At 33.6% G+C, this 22,037-nt stretch overlaps 1 protein-coding gene across 1 annotated transcript; it reads left to right on the plus strand.

Moving 5' to 3' along the window:
- The first annotated feature begins 11,181 nt into the window (after positions 1 to 11,181).
- On the plus strand, positions 11,182 to 19,971 carry LOC141666908 (uncharacterized). The gene is made up of 12 exons (XM_074473153.1): positions 11,182 to 11,528; positions 12,362 to 12,480; positions 12,578 to 12,684; positions 12,867 to 12,954; positions 15,808 to 16,978; positions 17,114 to 17,168; positions 17,273 to 17,354; positions 17,498 to 17,578; positions 18,150 to 18,257; positions 18,376 to 18,425; positions 18,645 to 18,759; positions 19,556 to 19,971. The coding sequence occupies exons 1-12, from the start codon at positions 11,399 to 11,401 to the stop codon at positions 19,637 to 19,639; spliced, it is 2,190 nt and encodes a 729-aa protein (XP_074329254.1). The 5' UTR covers positions 11,182 to 11,398; the 3' UTR covers positions 19,640 to 19,971.
- The last annotated feature ends 2,066 nt before the right edge of the window (positions 19,972 to 22,037 follow it).

Raw genomic sequence — 22,037 nt, forward strand, 5'->3', positions numbered from 1 at the left:
TCAAAGTGCTCATACTCTTCAGTGAGTATAGTCATCATGTTCTTCTTGATTGCATCAGTTTCCTGACATCTTGTCTCCAAAGCATCCCATATCTCCTTTGCAGTTTTGCAATTAATTACCATGTTTGACATGACATTATCAATGGCACTATGCAGCAAATGCCTTACCCTTGCATCCTTGGCAATAAATGAGATGTCTTCAACTGTGTACTCATATTTCTCCTTTGGTATGGTCTTTGCTGGTTGATCAGCAACTACAACAGATAGCTTGGTAGGCTTATGTGGTCCTTCATTAATTCTGTCAAGGTATTCTGGATCTGTAGCTTTCAGAAATATAGCCATCTTCACTTTTCATATGGAATACTCAGAAGGTCTCAGTACGGGAACCCTAATAGTCTCATATCGACTGTGGGTTTGAGCCTTTTGAGTTTCTTCAGTTTTGGTGGGCTTGGTTGGAGTTTGTGCTTCTTCAGACATGATTGTTTGGATCTTTATTGTATGTGTGTTAACAGATAAACTCTGATACCAATTGTTAGGTCACACAACACTGTAGAAGGGGGTTGAATATAGTGTTTTCACAATCAAATCAATTTAACCAAGTATGTAACAAAGATCAAGTATATTGAATAAACTCTGTTACAATAAGAACTGTCGTTCTCTCTCAGTGATGAACAAATATCACTAAGAGCTGCTAGGTTACAATGTATAATCTTCTCGATAATGATAACACATATAGTGTAAACCCTAAGTCTGTGTTTATATAGTACACAGTTACAAGATAACTTCTAATTGATATGGAATATAATTCTGTCTCCTAAAATATATCAATCAGATATATTCTACAAGTCTTCCAGTTTTCTAACTCTTTCCATGCATATCTTCTTTTGTTTTAGTCTCGATCTTCTACTGTAAATCAGCTTCCTTCCTTATATGAAAGTCTTCCCGCACTTAAGTTCTGATATGACCTTAAGCTATGATATTAAGTTCTGAATTCCAGTAAGTCCTGATATGTCCTGTTTGTTAAGATCTGAAAACTAAACATGAATGATATTAGACATGACATCTCAAATATATCTAACATTTAGGATACCGAATGCCAAGTTTTGGAGTCCCTTTGAGATATCTGAAAATTCTTTTAATAGCCACTAAGTGAGATTCTTTAGGGTCAGCTTGAAATCTAGCACAAACACAAGTAGCAAACACTATATCTGGCCTACTAGCTGTTAAATATAAAAGTGAGCTAACCATGCCTTTATAACTTGAAATGTCCACAGACTTTTCAGTAGTGTTCAATTCAAGTTTAGTGGCAGTGGCCATGGGAGTTTTTGTAGATGTACAATCCATTAAGTTAAATTTCTTTAAAAGATCATAAATATATCTGGTTTGACTAATGAATATTACATCACTAACTTGCTTCACTTGTAAACCAAGAAAATAAGTTAGTTCTCCCATCATGCTCATTTCATATTTACTTTGCATCAATTTGGCAATTTTTTTGCAAAGTTTCTCATCTGTAGAGCCAAATATAATATCATCTAGATAAATCTGAACAAGTATGCTAGAGAGCCATTAACATTTTTAAAGAAAAGAGTTTTATGAATAGTACCTCTTGTGAAGTGATTTTCTAAAAGGAACTTTGACAAAGTATCATACCAGGCTCTAGGTGCTTGCCTTAAACCATAAAGTGCTTTCAAAAGGTAGTAGACATATTCTGGAAAGTTGGGGTCTTCAAAACCAGGAGGCTGACTGACATAGACTTCCTCCTCCAAATCTCCATTTAGAAATGCACTTTTAACATCCATTTGATACACATTGAAGTTGGCATGGGCTCCAAAGGCTAGAAAAATTCTGATGGCTTCAAGTCTTGCAACAGGAGCAAATATCTCATCAAAACCTATTCCTTCTTATTGAAAGTAGCCCTTAGCAACCAATCTAGCTTTGTTCCTGACTACTATGCCATTTTCATCCATCTTGTTTCTGAATACCCATTTGGTGTCAATAAGATTTTTGCCTTTGGGTTTGGGTACTAGCTTCCAAACTTTATTCCTTTCAAATTGGTTTAGCTCCTCCTGTATAGCTAAAACCCAATCAGGATCCAACAAAGCTTCTTCTACCTTTTTTGGGTTCTTTCTGAGACGGAAAGTTGTTGTATAGACATTCTTCTTGAGTTGCTTTCCCAGTCTGCACTCTTGAAGTTGCATCACTAATAATAAGTTCAAATGGGTGATCTCTAGTCCATTTTCTCTGTTATGGTAGATTAGCTCTAGATGAAGAGGCCTCATAGTTGTATTGATGAGTGACTGAGTTTTGATTAGAAGAAACTCCCCCTGAGTTTGTGGATCTTTGACTTGAAGTTGGGTTCCTTTCTGATTGTGATATGTATTGACTTTCAAACCCTATTGATGGTTCAACGAATCTTGATCTTTGCCTTTCGACGGATGATGCAAATTGTCTCTCAATGGATGATGCACTTCGTCTTTTGATGGATGTTGAATTATGTGCTTCATTTGTTGCTGAATTTTCTGCATTGTCCTTAGAGATTATTTCTTGATCACTTTCATCTTCACTATCATCACAAATCATTTCAACATTGTCAAATTTGAGGCTTTCATGGAAACCTTCATCTTGCAGTCCTTCAATCTTCTTATCATCAAACACATGCACAGATTTTATAACAATATTGGTTATGAGATTGTAGACTCTGTATGCTTTTCCAACTGCATACACAACAAAAATACCTTCATCTGCTTTGGCATCAAACTTTCTATGCTGCTCAGTTTGATTCCTTAGAATATAGCATTTACATCCAAAGACATGAAGAAAGTTTAGTGTTGGCTTCCTATTCTTGAATAATTGATAGGGAGTCATGCACTTTTCTTGATTGACCAAAGAAATATTCTGAGTGTAGCATGCAGTATTTATAGCTTCAGCCCAAAAGTAAGTTGGTAACTTTGATTCTTCTAGCATTGTCCTTGCAGCTTCAATAAGAGATTTTTTCTTTCTTTCCACCACTACATTTTGTTGTAGAGTTCTAGATGCTGAAAATTCATGCATGATTCCATTTTCTTCACAAAACAACTACATGACAGAATTCTTGAATTCAGTTCCATTGTCACTCCTGATTCTTTTAACTTTGAGATCAGGATGATTGTTGACTTGTCTTATGTGATTGATAATGATTTCATTAGCTTCATCTTAAGATTTGAGAAAATATGTCCAAGTGAACTTTGAGAAATCATCAACAATCACTAGGCAGTACCTTTTCTTTGAGATTGATAATACATTGACTGGTCCAAACAAATTCATATGCAGTAGTTGTAGAGGTTCTTCAATTGTAGATTCATGCTTCTTTTTGAATGATGCCTTGATCTGTTTTCCTTTCTGAAAGGCATCACATAGTCCATCCTTTGAGAACTCAACTTGAGGAATGTCTCTTACAAGATCTTTCTTGACTAACTCATTCATAGTCTTGAAGTTCAGATGTGACAGTTTCTTGTGTCATAGCCAACTTTCATCTTGAATTACTTTGCTGAAAAGACAAGTAATAGAATTTGCACTTGATAAGTTAAAGTCAGCTAAATACACATTTCCTTTTCTCACTCCAGTGAGAACCACTTTGTTGTCCTTCTTTTTTATAACAACACAAGCTTCAGAATTGAATGTTACTGAGTTGCCCTTATCACAAAGCTAGATGACACTCAAAAGGTTGTGTTTAAGTCCATCCACTAGAGCAACTTCTTCAATGATGACATTTTCTTTAGAAATCAAGCCATATCCCATAGTATACCCTTTGTTGTCATCTTCAAAATTAATACTTGGGTCAGCTCTCTCCTTGAACTCAGTGAGCAGGGTAGAATCTCCACTCATGTGTCTTGAGCAACTACTATCCAAGTACCAGAGATTCTTTCTGTTTTCCTGCACACATCAAAACCAAATCAAGTTGATTTTGGTACCAAGTTTCCTTGGGTCCTGCCTTGTTAGCCTTTCTTTTAGGTTTTTTAGGCTTGTACCCATTTGACTCATGTGATTGAATTCAACCTTGGTTAATAGAGTAGGGCTTTGAAAACCATTCACAATTACAGAATTATCATGCACATGTTGATTAACATGAAATGACATATTATGTGCAAACATGTTATTCCAGTATGGCATGCTAAATGTCATTTGAGGCATACTAAATGCAGCATAGTTATGATTTTGTACAAATGACATATTAAAAAATTGTGCATTTAGATTATGTGCAGGAAAAATATTCATAGGCATTGTGGGCATGCTAGGAAATGAGGGAGGTGCAGACATAGATGTAGGCATAGCAGATTTGTAATTAACAGACAGATGATTAACACTACCACACTTAACACAGATTTTTCTAGGAGCATATTTATTAGGTGTGTAGTTGTTATATTTGTTAATTCCTACTTTACCATTCTTGTTATTTTTCCTTTTAGATTATGTCTTAACCTCAATTTTCTTCAATCTATCACTTAGTTGCTTCATTTATAGATGCCCCACATTGACTCTTTTGTTCTCCTTGATTTGACTGGTTTCTCCTGTAACAAAGTTCTTGGAAACTGATCCATATTTTTCATTTAGCTTAGCTAGCTTGACTTTGCTAACTGGATTTCTTTCACTCGACGGTAAGGTTCTTTGTCATTCGACGGATGAATCTTTTTGTCATTCAACGAATAATCTTCATTATCCGTTGAATCCACATCCATCGAAAGTCCTTCTTCCAAACTAGGATCCAATTTCTCTATACTCCTTTTCCAGGCTTCCTCAGAGAAAGACTCTATACCTTGAACTTTGGTAATTTGAGTATGGACATCTCTAGATGGTTTTCAAGCCTTAATTACCTCTTGTTCTCGTTCAAGTTGCTTTCTTAAAATCTCCTATTTCTTTAAGGATTCTTCAGTTCTTCCTTAGCAATTCTACACTCTATTTTCAGTTTCTTAAACTCAATAAATTGAGTTTCTAACACATCATTTCTCTCACTTAAAAACAGATTGTTATCTTTAATTCTGGTGTTTTCTTTAGTGAGTGACTTAAGTGTAACACGCAAGTTATATAGCTCTGTGGACATGTCATTTATAACATCATTACACTCAGCTTTAGAAAGATGGGCTAGATTAGTGGTGATTACCAGATTACTTAAGGAACTGACCTTTGCTTCATCTGATTTGGCCATCAGGGCTAGGTTGGCATAGCTTGGTTCCTCATATTCATCTCCCCTATCTGATGCCCAGTCATTTTCCTGAGTCAAGAAAGCTCTTTCTTTTTATTTGAGAAATTCAAAGTATTTCTTTTTATAGTCAACTTGCTCAAATTTCTTTTTCTCAGGATTAGGCTTTCTGCACTCATTTGCAAAATGACCACTCAAGCCACTCTTGAAATACCTGAATTTGGATTTATCCCCCATGTTTTTATTTGGCTTGGCTGCTCCAAAATTCTTTTTGAATTTGAGCTTGGCAAACCTTCTTGATAGGAAAGCTAGATGTTCATCTATATCCTATATTTCATCTTGGATAAGATGTTCTTCATGTTCAGCTACTAGCCCCTTTCCTTTGCCTTCACAAACCCTAGAGTTTGGTGCAAATTCCACAACTTCAACCTTCATCTCTTTCACTCTTTCTTGTTCAGCTACCAGTGTTATAGATCCACCCTTCTTTTTTCTTTTCTCTATATGCTCATCTTATTCCATTTTAAGCTCATAAGTTTCTAGAATGCCATACAGTCTCACCAAAGTAAATTCCTTGTAATCTTGAAAATTTCTAAGAGAGACAGTCATAGGCTTCCACTCTTTTGGTAGAGATCTAAGGAATTTCAGGTTTGAATCTTTTGTCTGATAGACCCTTCCATGCAGCTTCAGTGCATTTAAAAGTTTTTGAAATCTACTAAATATGTCACTTAAAGATTCATTGTCTTCACAATGAAAGTGCTCATACTACTGGATTAGAAGTTGCATTTTATTTTTCCTCACTTGTTCAGTTCCATCACAAACAATCTGAATTATATCCCATATTTCTTTAGCAGTCCTGCAGTTGATAACATTGTCAAACATGTCTCCATCAAGACCATTGAACAGAATGTTCATAGCGTTCTTGTCTTTGTGTACTTGCTTAATGTCTTCATCTGTCCATTCTTCTTGTGGATTTGGAACAATTTTCTCATCACCTAAAGCTCTTTCAGTATCCGTACCAGCTTTTCTAGGGACATAAGGGCCTTTCTCAATGCAATCCACATAACTTTCATCTTGAGAGAGAAGATGCATGTGCATTTTTAACTTTCAATGATGATAGTTGTCTTTATCCAAGAATGGAATCTTTACTCCAACATCCTTCCTGCTCATCTTGTTAGTTGCTTTGATCTTTAAACTCTTAGTGTGTCAAGAGCTTGCTCTGATATCAATTGTTAATCCCACACAATCTAATAGTTGAATTATAAGGGGGTTGAATGTAATTCTTGGTTTCTTCTTCGATTTTAAGAACTTCTCTAACAAATATATGTAACAGTGTTTGAATATGCAAAAGTGCAGAATAAAAGTATTGATGTATTCAAACACAAAGTAATTTAAATACAAGTATTTAAAAACTTTCTGGTGGATTGAACTTATCCACCAAAGATATATATTTCGAGAACTCTGTGATATAAAGATTGTACACAGCTGCTTACAAGTAGAATCACAAGGAACAAAGAAATTTTTCACAGATACAGCCTTTTCTATTTCTCTAGTTGATTGCATCTTTTACTACTAGCTACTCTTGGTTTATATATTACCAAGTTATAAGTGAAAAATACAAACTAATAAAACAAAATGTGTCTTTGTCTAATCACATGCTTCTTTATTTCTTCATCCAGTATAATTGATTTTCTTCAAGTAAGCATCGAAATGGAAATGCTTCTTTGTTCTCTAAAACCTTATTACAGGCTGCCACATTCCTTTTGTGTGTAATCAACCCATGTGACTGCAAGTCACTATCAATTCCTGTTTGAAATTCATCATCCGTCGAGACTCAGTTGGAACATTCGTCTAAGCTCCATTGAATCATCCGTCGAAATATGACTTAGGTCATTTGTCGAAGCCTTGTGAAGAATATCCGTTAAAAATGTTTCCATAGCAGTTGACTCAATTTCAGTTATGTAAAATTACAAGACATCTAATATATACAATTTTTCCAACCTATTTTACATATCATTCTTGCAGTCAACATGACGTAGAATGTCCTACAACTTCTAATTCTTTAAGGCATTACAATACACAGGAATGTGCTACAAAATACTTATTAATACATAAGCTACTCTTTCAACGGATGACATATAGGATTATCCGTAGAAAGCTACAAATACACTTAATCAAATCTTGTAAGGTATTTTTGTAGCAAATCATCAAGTCTACAACATGTTCCTAACAACAAATAATTTGTACACGCATATTAATTAAGTGGTTTATTCAAATATGAAATTGTCGAGATCCCTAAAGATTTATGCACTAATACCCATGGAGTCAGTGTCAGGTCAACAATCCTGAACCATAAAAGGCTTTATGTTACTAGGCACAACGTACCCTCAGACTTAATTACTCGAGTATTAATGAGCTCAACCTAATCAATCATACGACCTTTTTGTGTACTTTATTGCTACTATTCATACATCTATATATTTTTTCTCATATTTTATAAATTTTTTAAAAATATTTACACCCAATAGCTCCCCCAAACTTAAGCGTTTACGTACTAAGCTCAAAAAGGAATAGTCAAAATTCTAATATCAACAAGCGGCTACCCCCTCAAGAAACAAGCATGTCTAAGTTTTAATTCAAGAGCATAATAAGATTGTGTTAATAAATAAGCTCTGCACAAGTGACACTACACATGTGACATCTTTAGCATATGATCATAGCAAGACTTAGTCAACAACAAGGTACACATAGTATCATCATAGGTCACCAACATGGACTACTACTAACTTGAGATCATACTATGATATGCAATACGATGCAACTAATATATATAACTATATGATACAATGTAATCTATATGACTTTTTTTAACATGTTTAACATATTTAATGAAAACACATCCCCGCACTTACATGAGTCAATCTTTATGACACAATAAACTAATAATTATATAATATAAAAGAATGAAAAAGTACTCCCCTATGCATATGCTTGAAGTGTCGTGATCCATAACAAGCTTGATTAAGTTTATGCCATCGTAGCGCTTATTTTTTTGATGTAGTTATGTTGCATGAGCATGTGAATCAACTGCACGAGCATGTCAATCCAGTGTGTGATCATGCGGAACCCGTCATTCTTATTCAAAATCATTCTTAACATCTGAATCACTTCAAACAAACACATCAAGGCAACATGTGAGAGTAAAAAATAAAAAAAAAACTAATATTATAACATTGGGTTGCCTCCCAAGCAGCGCTTCTTTAATGTCATTAGCTTGACGTGTACATACAACTAGAATTATCAATGTGGTGAAAAAGCAAATAAATGCACATATCTATGAATCAATATTAGAATTATGATGTGCAAATATATCTTAGATACATAAACATATAAGAAACTTTATATGATCCACACTTTCTCAAGAGACTTAGAAAAATCAAAGTAGCTAGAAAAGTCGTCGGAATAATCATCATAAGTGCGACTCATAAACTCCTCTCAAATTGGATCCCTATATTCCAAAGCAAGATTTTCAATTTCATCAATCTTAAATTCCTCCTCAATTATAATTGGACACTCGTCAACTTTTACCTCATTTACCAATTTATTAAGCTCAACAACGTGTTCTAGATTTGGAAGAATTTAAATTGCATCCAAATTATCATTATCACACATGGGACTATCGTTAACTAAATAAGTAGACTCATCAGACTCAAAATTTTCATGAATTTCTAAACAAGAATCATGGATCATAGAAAAATTGACACAAGAAGGACCTTGAAGACAACCATCATGCATCACAAGTTCAACTTCCATTATAAAACTATTCTTTTTAGCATTCTCCTCGTACCAACCTATTGATTCTGGTTCACATGGAGTATCACTTTTATTATCAATCTCAAAAGTTGGGTCATCAAAGTTTTTAAAAAGTCCCAAAGAAAGTAAACAAGGATTAGAATGATTCAAACTCTCATCAACACCATAGTATACATATGAATCATCATGGTATTAATTTTCAAAAAAATAAGAAAAATATGTGCTAGGAGGATATGAAGCATAACAAGAGTTGTAACAATCGAACAAGTTCACCTAATACACATTAAAATCCTGAAAAGAATTAAAATATTGATATCGTTCTTGATTGCTGATGAAATCTTGAGCGTTATCCCACCCAACGTTGTTATACATGTCGCCTCACTTCAAAAAAATTCCAATGTCTACCTCAAAGAAACCCGTAGACACAAAAAAAACATAAAAGAAGGGAAAAACCTATAGACAAAGATAAAATTCAAACTATAAGAAAAAATTAACTCGAAATCAACGTTGTTGCCTTCCCCGGAAGCGGCGCCAATTGTATCATTCACGGGGAAGGACTTATATCAATATCACTTTCAAGTCTTTTATCACTTACAGTTCAGAATTGTGGAGAAATAATTTGGTGGTGTGTGATTATCTACTAATTAATCTGATAAATGAATAAAATTATATAACAAGTGTGAGAGAAAATAATCCAAGAACTGTTATAAACTAAAATTATAACAGTTAAAACTATAAACTAAAATTAGCATATCAATCTTCCGATCTAATACTTAAATTATGTCTATCATATCATGTACTAGAATTACAATTCCTCTCCCGATTTGTTATAACTCCTAAAGATTCAATTAGAAGTTAGCTACTTCTTTAATCATATAATGCGCTCAATGAAAGATTAATAATAACAAGAAAATCACAATACAATCAAACAAATATATTAAGCAAATGAATACTACCCAACTCTTGGATAAAGGAATTAGCTACTCATGATTAGATAAACAAAATTTATATAAAGAACGCAAACCATGAGTTTAAGAATTGATGTACAAATGATACAACTTTTAAAGTTCCTTTGAAATCTGGATGAATCCCATCAATTCTTTTTCCAATCTCCCTCTCAAGCTGATTCTCTCTCTTCTCCCAAGTTTGGCTATCTATCTTCTCCCCCATTAAAACCCTAATACATATGTTTATATATACTTGGAAGGGCTTTTAAAAGTCATACAAGGTAACTAAAAGAGAATTCAAAACAAGTTGGGAAAGCTAATTGATAACAACTTTTGTCAGCTTCAAGCCATGAACCTCAACCTCAGGTCCTCAACCTCAGGTCCTGAGCTTTATAAAATTTTCGCCACTGCTCTACTCAGGCCCTAAGCCTCCAAGCTCAGTTACTGAGGTATATGTTTTTTTCTCATTGATTTCTTCAAGTCTTGAGCCTCCCAGCTCAAGTCCAGAACTCCTCTAAATTTTTCTTTTATCATATACTTTCTCTCTTGCACAATATTTTTCCATAAATTCTATAGACATAAAAAATTAAGACTTAACATCAATCTAAGTTAAATAACAAATGGTACTAATTATTTAGGACTAAAACATCACAAAATAAAGTTAAAAGAAGTATAACATGACATAAAATATCTATAAATTGGTCATGCATCAGCTCGTAAAAAGTTCGATGGGATCGAGTTCGGCTCGAAATCTCTAATAGATTTTACCAAATATTAATAAAAGCTCGAAATATGATAGATTCGGCTTGAGTTCGATTCGATTAAATATATAAAATATAAATAAAATACTTAATATTTATGTAAAAATATATTTATATTAAAAAATTAAAATAATAGAGCCTTACGAGCCGAGTAATTTAAGGCTCGACCTAGGTTCGATAAATAATTCGAAACACTCGAGTCAGCTCGAGTTCGAGCTCGATTCGATGTTTGAATATTTTACGAGTCAAACTCGAGTTGTCCAGGAACAGTTTGACTCATTTATACTCCTACGCACGGCCATCTCCTTCGATTAACCGCCGACTTTCGGTGATAAAAAAATTATTAATTTTTTGCCAAAAAAATACAAATTATTTTGTGTTTTTTTTGCTAGGAAATTAATTGGTGTCTTCGTTTGTAAGTAAAAAAAAATGAGGATAAAAGAAAAAACACATACACCTGAATTTCCTAAAATTTCACTAAAAAACCAGGCACAAAAAACATTCTCATTTTTATCTCCGTACATATATCCTCGCTGTCTCCCTCCCCGGAATATAATTTCACCACCTGCTATTTCTCTCCTCTCTCTCCTCTCTTTCTCTAGATAATCTCTCTCACTCTCTCTCGTTCTCTCTCGCTCTCACATCAAACACACAGACAACAAACACAATTACAACAAGACAGATAGATAGATAGATACAGCCATGGCAAGTTCTGGTGAAGAGAGAACAAGTGAAGAATTGACCCACAAGACTAAAATCATTCAATTCTTTGGGAGGTCTACACCCATTATTCTTCAGAATGATAATGGCCCTTGTCCTCTTCTTGCCATCTGTAATTTTCTAGGGTTTCTCATTTTTTCAACTGTTGTTTTGTACTATTAAATGTTCTTGATCAATCTTGATTCTTGCCCTTGTTTAATTCAACTTGGTTTTTTTTTGTTTGCTCAATTGCTTGTTTTATGATCATCTTTTTTAGTTCTTTTGTTGACCATTTGATTGCTTGGTATGTTTTTTTGGTGGTGGTTTAAGATTTACATTGTGTTTATATGAGGATCATTGTTATGTTTTATTTGAAGTTTTCTAGGGTTTCTACTTTTTGTTGTTTTTGGCTGTTAATGTGTACTATTGTGTTCTTGATCAGTCTTGGTTCTTGCCCGTGTTTAATTCAATTAGCGATTGTTTTGTCTGCTGATTTTGTTGTTTTGTTATCATCTTTTATAATTCTTTTGTTAGTTTTGTATTATTTGATTGCTTACAATGTTTTCTTGTTGTTTACGATTTACATTGAGTTTGTATGAGAATCATTGATATGTGTGATTTGAAGTTTTTAGGGTTTCTTGTTTTTTGTCATAAAAATGTGTATGTGTGCTATTGTGTTCTTGATCAATTTTGATTCTTGCTCATGTTTAATTTGGAAATCGAATTAAATGTTTAATCAATTGTGTTGTGCACCTGATCATTTTCTTAATCTTGTTATAGGGTTTGTTCTTGTTTGCTGAGTATCTGATTGCTTGTAATGGTTTCTTCTGGTGTTTTATAATTCACAATGAGATGACATGCTGATTATTGTTTTATGTGATGCAAAATTGATTCTTCGACAATTTTGTGATATTTTGTGTATATTTAACTGAGAATTGTTTTTGACGATGATTTGGTTCTCTTAAGGTAATGTTCTTTTGTTGAAGAATAATTTGAATCTGAGTCCTGATATTCCCGAAATCTCTCAAGAGAGATTGCTTTCCCTTGTTGCTGAGAGGCTGATAGATTCGAACAGTAATGTTGATGTAAGTGCTTGCTTCTTTATGTTGTCTTGCATTTTTTTTTGCCCATGTATGTCGGGGTCGAATCGAGATAATGGTTTTTCTCATAATTTTTGTGCAGAACAAGGATATAGGGTATGTCGAGAATCAACAACAGAACATTGCTGATGCAATTGATTTGCTCCCTCGTCTCACGACTGGGATTGATGTCAACATAAAATTTAAGGGGTACAAGATACTATTTCCTTTTGTATAAAATAACCTTGTAGGTCATAGATATGCCATAATAATTGTGTGTTGCCTGTATATTTTCTTTTAGGTCATTGTACGCTATAATAATTGAGCATTGCCTGTTTTTGATTATTTACTATGTTGTTTAACATTCTGAAAAGAAATTTGGGTTTTTGCAGTATTACTGAGTTTGAATTTACAAGGGAGTGTGCAATATTTGATTTGTTGGACATACCACTTTATCATGGTTGGATAGTTGATCCTCAGGTATGAACCATATAAATGCTATTTGAAGCAGTTGTTTTTCACTATTGATTAATTATGTACTGTTTATTGTACTCTATGAAACTTTTGTCAAGAGATTAATTGCAATTTACGAAGTCCACTGCCATTGTGATCGAGAACCTGCTAGACTAATAAACTCACACCACTAAACTTGGTGATTCATAGGAAAGTTGGACAAATGATTTAGCTTTTAGATGCGAATGTGAGTAATTTTTGCTCTTTTCTTTTTTCTTAGAAGTAAAATTAAAAGTCACATGGAATTTGATTGATTGAGTGCTACACACGCAAGTACGTAATGTTTCATGGTCTGAGACATACCTTCACATGTATAATATTAAAACGTACTTCGTAATTTACAAGTATATTTTAACTTTTTAATTCAGAACATTTACGCGTCCATACAAAGTTCAAAATATATGACATTCCCCACAACCTGATCATGTCATGTCTGCTTTTTATTCATCAAACTTCAAATGATATCTGTGTACGTGTGTATATTCAATATGTGTCATCTGGAAGTTTTAAGTAAAGATATTATAATTTATGGTAAATCAGTGATTATTAATTTATTATAGTATCTTAAATCTTACTAAAAGTATTTCCATCTCGCAAGTGAACATTGAATGTAATCATCCTTATTCACACTCTGGTGTTGTACAAGTACAAGTCACATTTACCACTTAATGTTAGCATCATTGTTGCCACTTGCTACTAAAAATTTATAAAACAACTAGCAAGAAGTGAACAGTTTTATACCTATTTTTTTAATGTTGTGATGCATATTGCAATTTATAAACCATATTCTTTTTTAACAATAAACCATAATTGATGCCGACAGTATAAAGATGTTGGGGTTAAACCCAATATGTGATATGGGCTTGGTGATACAAGACATAATTTGATTGAGTAATAATTGTATTTGTTGACAATTATTATCATAATGGGATTGAGTAATAATTGTATGTGTTGACAATTATTATCATAATGGGAATGGATAATAATTGTATGGACCGACAATTATTATTGTAATCATATTAAGTATGTCTTGTTGGCTAAGTTTGTGATGGCTATATATACATAGCCATATTATTGTTGTTTTGATGTATGTTTAAGAGATGTAGTCGTCTTAGGTATAGTGTGAGAGATGCTTGAGCATTGGTTGGCTCAAGTATTAGTTTGGGACACCATTGAGTTGTTATGTATTGATGTATTATTGATAATTGTTTTGATTAATAATACAAGTTGGGACGTGGGTTTTCCACGTCAAATATATTGTTGTATGTTTGTGTGCGTAGTCTGTATTGGTAGAATTGAATCTCGAATGTGTGTGTGTTTCCTCCTAACAAAAGACTCCATAAACGTGGATTAGAGTGGACCACGAACAAAAATGTATTATAACATGTCAAATTTTATGTTTTAGAACATTAAAATCAAACATAATATATAAAATTACCAACTACTGCATATACAAGAAACTCTTTTATGTTCTTGAATAGTGGTACACATAGTTTTTCAGATTTTTCTTGTTATCTTGATTTGTTGGCCTACTAAAACAAATGATGGTCAATGGTTGGGAAGGTGTTCTAGTTTTATTTATGAGATTTGATGTTTTGGCACCGATCTAAGTAACCTGCTAGTTTCTATTATCAATCGTTGCAAAGACCCCTTCATGGAAATATATACGGAGAAACCATGATATCTGTGTAGGTCTCCCTGTGAAACGCATTTGGTAATTTTATGCTTTCGGGAGGATTAACAAATATAGCGCTCCCATTGATTGCGATTTTCTATGTTAGGCCTTATGTATAGCAATCCACTCCACACAATTTATATTGAATTAAAGCAACTTCCTTGACAATCTTTGTATACACTACAACTGTGTTTTTCATATGGATCTTGCAAACGTATTTGTAACTTAAGGCCATTTAATTGGGAGGGGTAAATCTCCATTTAAGTCAATTTAATTAAATATCATAAGTAGAACCTCCTTTGATCTTTATGTGATAGATAGCCATAGATTACCTTCTTGATTCAGCGAACTCTTTAACTTCTATGATGAGTTTATTATTGTTCTTCATAACTGACTTCATTGAGAGTGAGAGTAAAATAGCAGAATGTGTGTTTATCCATTCCTTGATAGTGGCAACTACATCTGATGTTTACTTAAATGTGTTATATCTTATCATCTGATTATATATATATATATTAATTATTTGATTAAATACAAAGTGTATCTGATTGTATTCATAAATAAATAGTATGTTCTACACATAATTTGATAAAGTATTCACCATCTACTATTCAGATTTACACAGCATTCATATTTCATTATATGTATATTAACAGTCTACAATGACAACATAACATATCACCTGTCAGCAAGTGAAAACAATCATGAAATTTATAAAAAGTGAATAAAATATGATAGCATGATTAATGATAATATGATATAAATTTGTAATTGGAAGTTTACTCATGGGGCCCCATACCGACGCATGTTCGGCTCGCTGTGATGACATTGTCTGTAATTGTGTTTGAGTATCTTATCTTTAGATATGTCCATGCCCAGATTTTAGCTCTTCTCATTGTGTACCAAATGCTTCTTTGGCGCTTTACACTGATTTTTTTTGTAAAAAATATGTGTGTGTTAATTGTGTTTTATTAATACACATCATTTTTTGTGTTGTTGATTAGCTGATCTATTGCTTTGCTTATAAAGTATTTGCCTTTTCTCCACTCTCACTATGGTGGCCAACAAATTTTGTTGGGATGTTAGATAACGTGCATGTTTAGTCTATCTTTTAAGAATAACCATGTGTTGGTGCATCTCTGCAGGATACTGACACTTACAATGCTATCGGATCCAAGTCTTACAACACTATAATGGGGGATCTTGTTGGCCTTGAAACAGGAACTATGGGAAGTGAAGACAAGAAAAGGACAGAAGAAGATTCTGTTGATTTTGTTGCTGCAACAACTGCAACTTTAGGAGTGCCTTCTCCTGTTCTTTCAAGAGGTTTATCTTTTGATGATTCTACTGGTTCTGTTTCCGAGCATAAGAAAGCTAGAAAAGGTGATCTCGAAGAAGAAGCCGAGCTGCTGATAGCCATGAAAATATCAGAGGTTGATTTTCCAAATTTATCCAAGGATGAATCTGTAGACATCCCTAATGCTAGAAAAGGAGACCTCGAAGAAGAAGCTGAGCTGCTGAGAGCCATGAAATTGTCAGAGGCTAATTTTCCAGATTCATCCGGAGATGTATGCTCAGAAAAGAGTGATGAGCAGAATGTGTCTACCATTTCAAATGAGAGTGTAAATCTTAGTAAGTCTGAACCTGTAATTCCTTTAGACACCAAAGAAGGGGTTGGTCTTCCAATGCAAAAGTCTGGGCAGCAAGAACTATCTATATCTGATGACAGCAATGATCTTATAACCTCTGAAACAATTGCAGAGAAACACAACTGCTTGTCCTCGGAAAACGATGAGGAGATCTCAAATAGTCAGTTAAGCTGTGAGGAACCTGGGGCATGGAATGCAATAGAAGATGTAGGTGAAAAAACTAGCAGTGATTTTCTGGATCTGCAAAAAGCTGCTGTATCTGATTCTCTTGAACCAGATCTTCATTCTACAGCTGCAAGTAGTACCATAAAATCTGAAGGTTCTAAACAGGTTCAGGATCAATCAGGGTCGAAAACGAATGTACAGGAAGAAGATAACCAGAGTGCTCCTAAAGTATTGAATATTCCTTGTTCTGCAATGGATGCTGATTTGGATGCATCTGGCAAAAGCACGCATACCGGAGATCTTTATGAAACTGTTATCCCCACTGGTGATAGCACTGAGCCTATATATGCAGGAGAAGAATGCATTTTAGAGCCAGACACTAATTCGTATGAAGTTCAAGAACCTGTATATGAAGGTGAGGTAGTTATTGCTGAACAAGTGGATGTAAACAGTAAAAATGCAAGTGACGTGGCTTGTAAAAATGAAATCACTCCACAAAAAGGTAAATATTTTTTATAAGCATTGAAGTAGGGGATCAGGAAACTTTTGTTTGCTCTTTTCTGTTGTGTTTTCACATATTTGTGTTTGATAGTTCATCTTTGAGATCTTAGTTGATTCTCATATCAATTCTTAACAGGAGAACTGATAAAAGATTTCCTGAAAACAAATGCTAGTCAATTGACTGTACATGGGTATGTTGACTTCAACTTTGTCTGTACACTTACTGTGGAAACAAAATGCTCTAATGATGGATCAGGAGAGATATCAATCTAATTGAATGCTGAAATTTCTGCAGCTTGATCTGTCTGCAAGAGGAATTAAAAGAACGTGAGCTTGGCGTATTTTTCCGCAATAATCACTTCAACACCATGTTTAAGGTCAGTGCTGCACTTTGCATATCAGCTCCAACAGCATTAGCTGTTGGTAAATCTCTAAGAAATAAGTACAATAGAGCTACAGCTTGGGTTCCTTTAAAATGATTTTTTTCTGTTCATCTGCTAATTGCAAATCTTATTTGCAGTTTGGTGGTCAGCTATATCTTTTGGCTACAGACCAAGGTTATATAAGCCAGCCTGATCTGGTATGGGAGATGCTGAATGAGGTTTGTTCTCCCTCTTCATGAATGAATGCTAATTGTTAATGTCCTGTATTCATAACTGCGTCTGTTTGCTCATAGTTAAGCAAACTATAGTATATTTGAGATGTAGTGTTTTTAAAAGAAACGCGTGGCATAAGATTATGATGATACGATCTTTTAGGGTTGTGTGCCATGGGCAAGGGTTGCATTGGCGGAAAGGGAGATGTTGTTAGTATAGGGTTCTTAAGAAATACTGAGGACTTGCACTTGCTTGGCGCATTTGGTTTTTGTGAAATGTCATCTAATGAGAATAGCATGTGGGTCTGGGAAATATTTGGGTTTTTTATATCAGTAACTCTCTTCTTGGACATGACTCACTGTGTAAATTTGCTCCAGAGATGGACTTTCTTTCAAACAAGTCTCAGCATAATTTAAAGCAACTTTTTGTGTTTTTGCTGAAATTCATCTTTAAAGGTGTTTTTTCCCTCAAAAAATTCGCCTAGGTAAAATTGTCAAATTATGGGAAATTATTTTTTTACTTGGAAAATATATTTCTCCAAACCTGTAAACTGAGATTGATCTGTATGGTTTTCAGGTGAATGGGAATACAGTGTTCATGACAGGGAGCTTTAAAGAATTTAAGGCAGAAGATGATCTTGTGAATAACACCTGGGATGAACAAAACGCCCGGGCCAGTACTGCAGTAATTTCTTATACCCTCCTTTATATCTTGATATTCATTTGTATTATTTGATAATTGATATTTAATTTTTTTGACTGTAGCTTTGGGCATAATACTTATTTTATCAAAAATTTTGCAGGAGTATCTTGCCAGTATTAATGACTCAGCACAGGATGATTCTAGTTTCGAGTAAGCATACTACCTTTATCTCTCTTAACTTTACTTTTCCAGAAATTGATTGATCTATGTTGCTCAATCTAGCATCTTCATTCTTACATTATAATTTTCTTGATTTATTGAATGTTCTTTGACTATCTTAGTCAGTCTCTCTGCTCCAGAATACATTTCTTACTCTCTCTTTCCTGTTGGCATATTGAGTGTGATTTGTTTTTTTATTGGTTGCTGCAGTTCTGATCTGCAACTTGCGAGGGCTCTGCAAGAACAAGAATTTGAGCAGCAGCCTCGGCGTAATACCCAGCAGCCAAATGTTTCTGGTGGATCAGGGTTGGTTACAGGTCCTCAGGTGGGTTTTTACTTTATATGAACTAGGTCAGAAGTCCAATTTAACATGATGTTAGATAAAAAATGTTCGGATAATTCTAATTATGAAGCTGTAGTGGGAATACAAGAATAATCTTACTGTCTTTTGTAAATTGAGCTAACATAATATATGATGTTGGGATCGAACATTATATATACCCCCCCCCCCCCGAACAAACTAGCAAAGCCAACTTTCCGCAGTGCAGCAAAAAAAGCTTTCAGGCAGACATTTTTTTAACTAATCGGTGTCATAATCCTTATTTGCTTACCATTCTGATAGTACTAGTAGTATAGAGTAAACTACTATTCTGATATGCTTTTTAAGTGGATACTTGTAGGTTTTACCTCAGTTGATTTTGATTGAAAACAACATAAATCTACTGACCCAAGTATCTAGTATATTTTTGAGAAACCAAATCATTCCTCCTTTACCAGCAGTTGCTGCTACCTTGTTAGCAATAACATCGTTTCAGTTATGTATTACACTGACAAATTATTTGTATCAATGTTTTCCCTGCACAAGCTTCCTTAGTTTTTCCTTTGCTTACTGGGGGTGAATTCATGTTTATGCCTAATTTTATCAAACACAAGATCCCCACAACCAGAAACTTTAGGAGGCTAAAACTACTCCTGTTACTAGCTTGGGTTCTTTCTCACTGGTTTTAGTTGTAAATATAGCTTACAAATACAGGAGTTGTAAGTTTGAACTGACCCATTGTTTTTCTATAAATACTTTGTTCATGGCTTCACATAGCTGACTAATGAATCGCATGTTGCAGACCTCGAGGAGTAACAACAGGTACTTGCCCCAGCCTTCCAAGCCAGTTTCTAAACCGTCCAAGGACAAGTGCGTGATAATGTGAATACTGGGTGCAAGTAGAGCTGTGCTGTGTAAATGAGTTGTTACTATATTTTGACAGATTACATTCCATCTTAAACTTTAGACTGTAATCTTAGAACATCCAGCTTTTCAGGTGTAAATGAAGTAAATATTGGCCCCATACATCAGGTTTTCTATAAACACTAATAATGCTGACCTTAAGAAGGTCTATTGAAATTGTAGTCAACTCATCCAAAAAAATTGGATGCCTAGCTAGCCCATGTCTGCATTCCCTTGAAAAGAACCATTTTTTAGTGGATGTTAACTTTGTAGAATTGTTACTAGTGGATGTTAACTTTGTAGAATTGGTTTGAAGGTTTTTTTTTTAGAATTTTGAATGTTTACTAGTGACTCATAACATACTTCATAGTGTTGACTTGTAGTAATCTTGTCAGTGTAAGTCTTGTAGCATTTGGGATTTTGTTTTTGAATAATTAGGCGTATATACCTTACAAATGAGTACATGTTCTAACAAATCTTGGGATGAAGGAGAATCTAACTGATGGGTTTAGATTTTGGCTGAAATCTGGTCGTTGCTTATAAACCAAACCAAATGAGAACTCGCTTGTCATAGACACTGGTTTGAAGTAATATAACGAAGGAATGAAACAAGATGTATCCAGATTTTACCTCTACTTGATACACAGGGTTCGGAAAGCAGAGAAGTTGGTAATTGCATAACAACAGAGTTATTGTTAAATAATTGCTTGTAAACCAAACACAGATTTGTTGAAACCAACTCTTTCAATGTGATGCTTGAAAGCCAGGAGGAAGGAAAATTAAGATTAATCAAGCCACGTGTAAAGTGAAGTTTATGAGGAGGATGTTGTTACATATAATTTGACAAGATTGCCAACTCCTTTATCAGCAGAAACAAATGATTGGTGGGATGTATTGACTTGTGAGGAAATAGATACCTCCAAAATGAACCAAGATATAACAAACCATGTAAAAGGAACAGAGACTATACATTTACATATAATATAATACTGGGTCTGGGGCAGTGTATATTATTGGGGGTCATGACATGAAAGAGACAAGACATAATCTACAACCTCTTAATCTTTGATATGTGTTGATGCAACTTACACACACACACAAATAATAGTAGTTACCCTCTAGGGTTTATATGGGGGACCATTCTATTCCTTCACCCTGTCTTTAGTCCTTTTTACACTGGCCGGGCATATGATAGTGCTGCTACACCTACACGGCTGGTGGGCTCATTTCAATCGTCTTGGCTCGGCCACCCTCTCTTACCCACTTTTTAGCTAGTGGCTTGAAATGAGTAGCCAAGAGGGAAGGGTTGCTAAAATACTTGTAAAATTATCATATATATTAATTTTTTATTTTCATTCAATTTTATGTTAATTTAACAATATTTTACTTCAATACTTAACTTTTAAAAGTTGTCTATGTGATTTTCAAATTAAATTTTAAATGACTAGTAAACTAAAAAGAGTATTGTTAATATACATTTTCTATACTTATATATGTATTTTAACCAATTCGTGAAATTGTCAAGTTTTAATTAGCAACATTGATGAGCAACCTCTCATCTTACTAATTTCTTAAAATTATTATAAATAATTAGGTTTAAGACATTAAAAAGGAAGAAAACTCGTACAATTATTTAGCAAAAAAAAAAGGAAGAAAACTCGTACAATACTTTTATATGTGCACATTATTATTATTATTATTATTATAATAAATTTATAGAGGGAATGAGAGAATGAAAAGAAACATAGCATTAAAAATAAAGAAAATAATATTTTAATCATAAAAATGAAATAAAGGATTAACTGTGGTTCTTTAAAAATTAAGTACAATAAGAGTGTATTCCATATCCGCTGGATTTATTATAGAATTTTTCTTACCAGATTGTATCTTTTTTAGTTAAATTCATATCCGTTAAAATGATCTCGATTTACAATGGGTCAGATCGAATTTTTACTTCATTGACAAACCTAATTTGGTGTATATATATAGAGAGGGTTGGGTTCACTGGACACCAATATTATTTGGAAACCTGGAGACCTATATAACTACGTTAGATCTTTATAAGATTGTGGGATAAGATTGAGAGACACGATTAATATTACCTATAAACCTAAGTAAAAAATGTGATGTAAATATAAATATCATGTTAAAAATATATTAAAAAAAACTTTATAAATATAGTGTAGTAGTTTAAATTGTAACATGATTAAAATCTTACATTAAAATTTTATTTAAAAAAATAGAGTGAATAACATATCGTACAACTTTATAAATATAGTGTAGTATTTCAAATTATAAAATTTAGTACTTTTAATCGTAAATAAAAAAAATATAATGTAACATGCAGAATAAAATATTATGTGGAAAAATATATTAAAAAA

The sequence above is a fragment of the Apium graveolens genome, chromosome 6 (genome assembly GCF_009905375.1).
Source record: "Apium graveolens cultivar Ventura chromosome 6, ASM990537v1, whole genome shotgun sequence".
In the NCBI taxonomy this organism is placed as follows: domain Eukaryota; kingdom Viridiplantae; phylum Streptophyta; class Magnoliopsida; order Apiales; family Apiaceae; genus Apium; species Apium graveolens.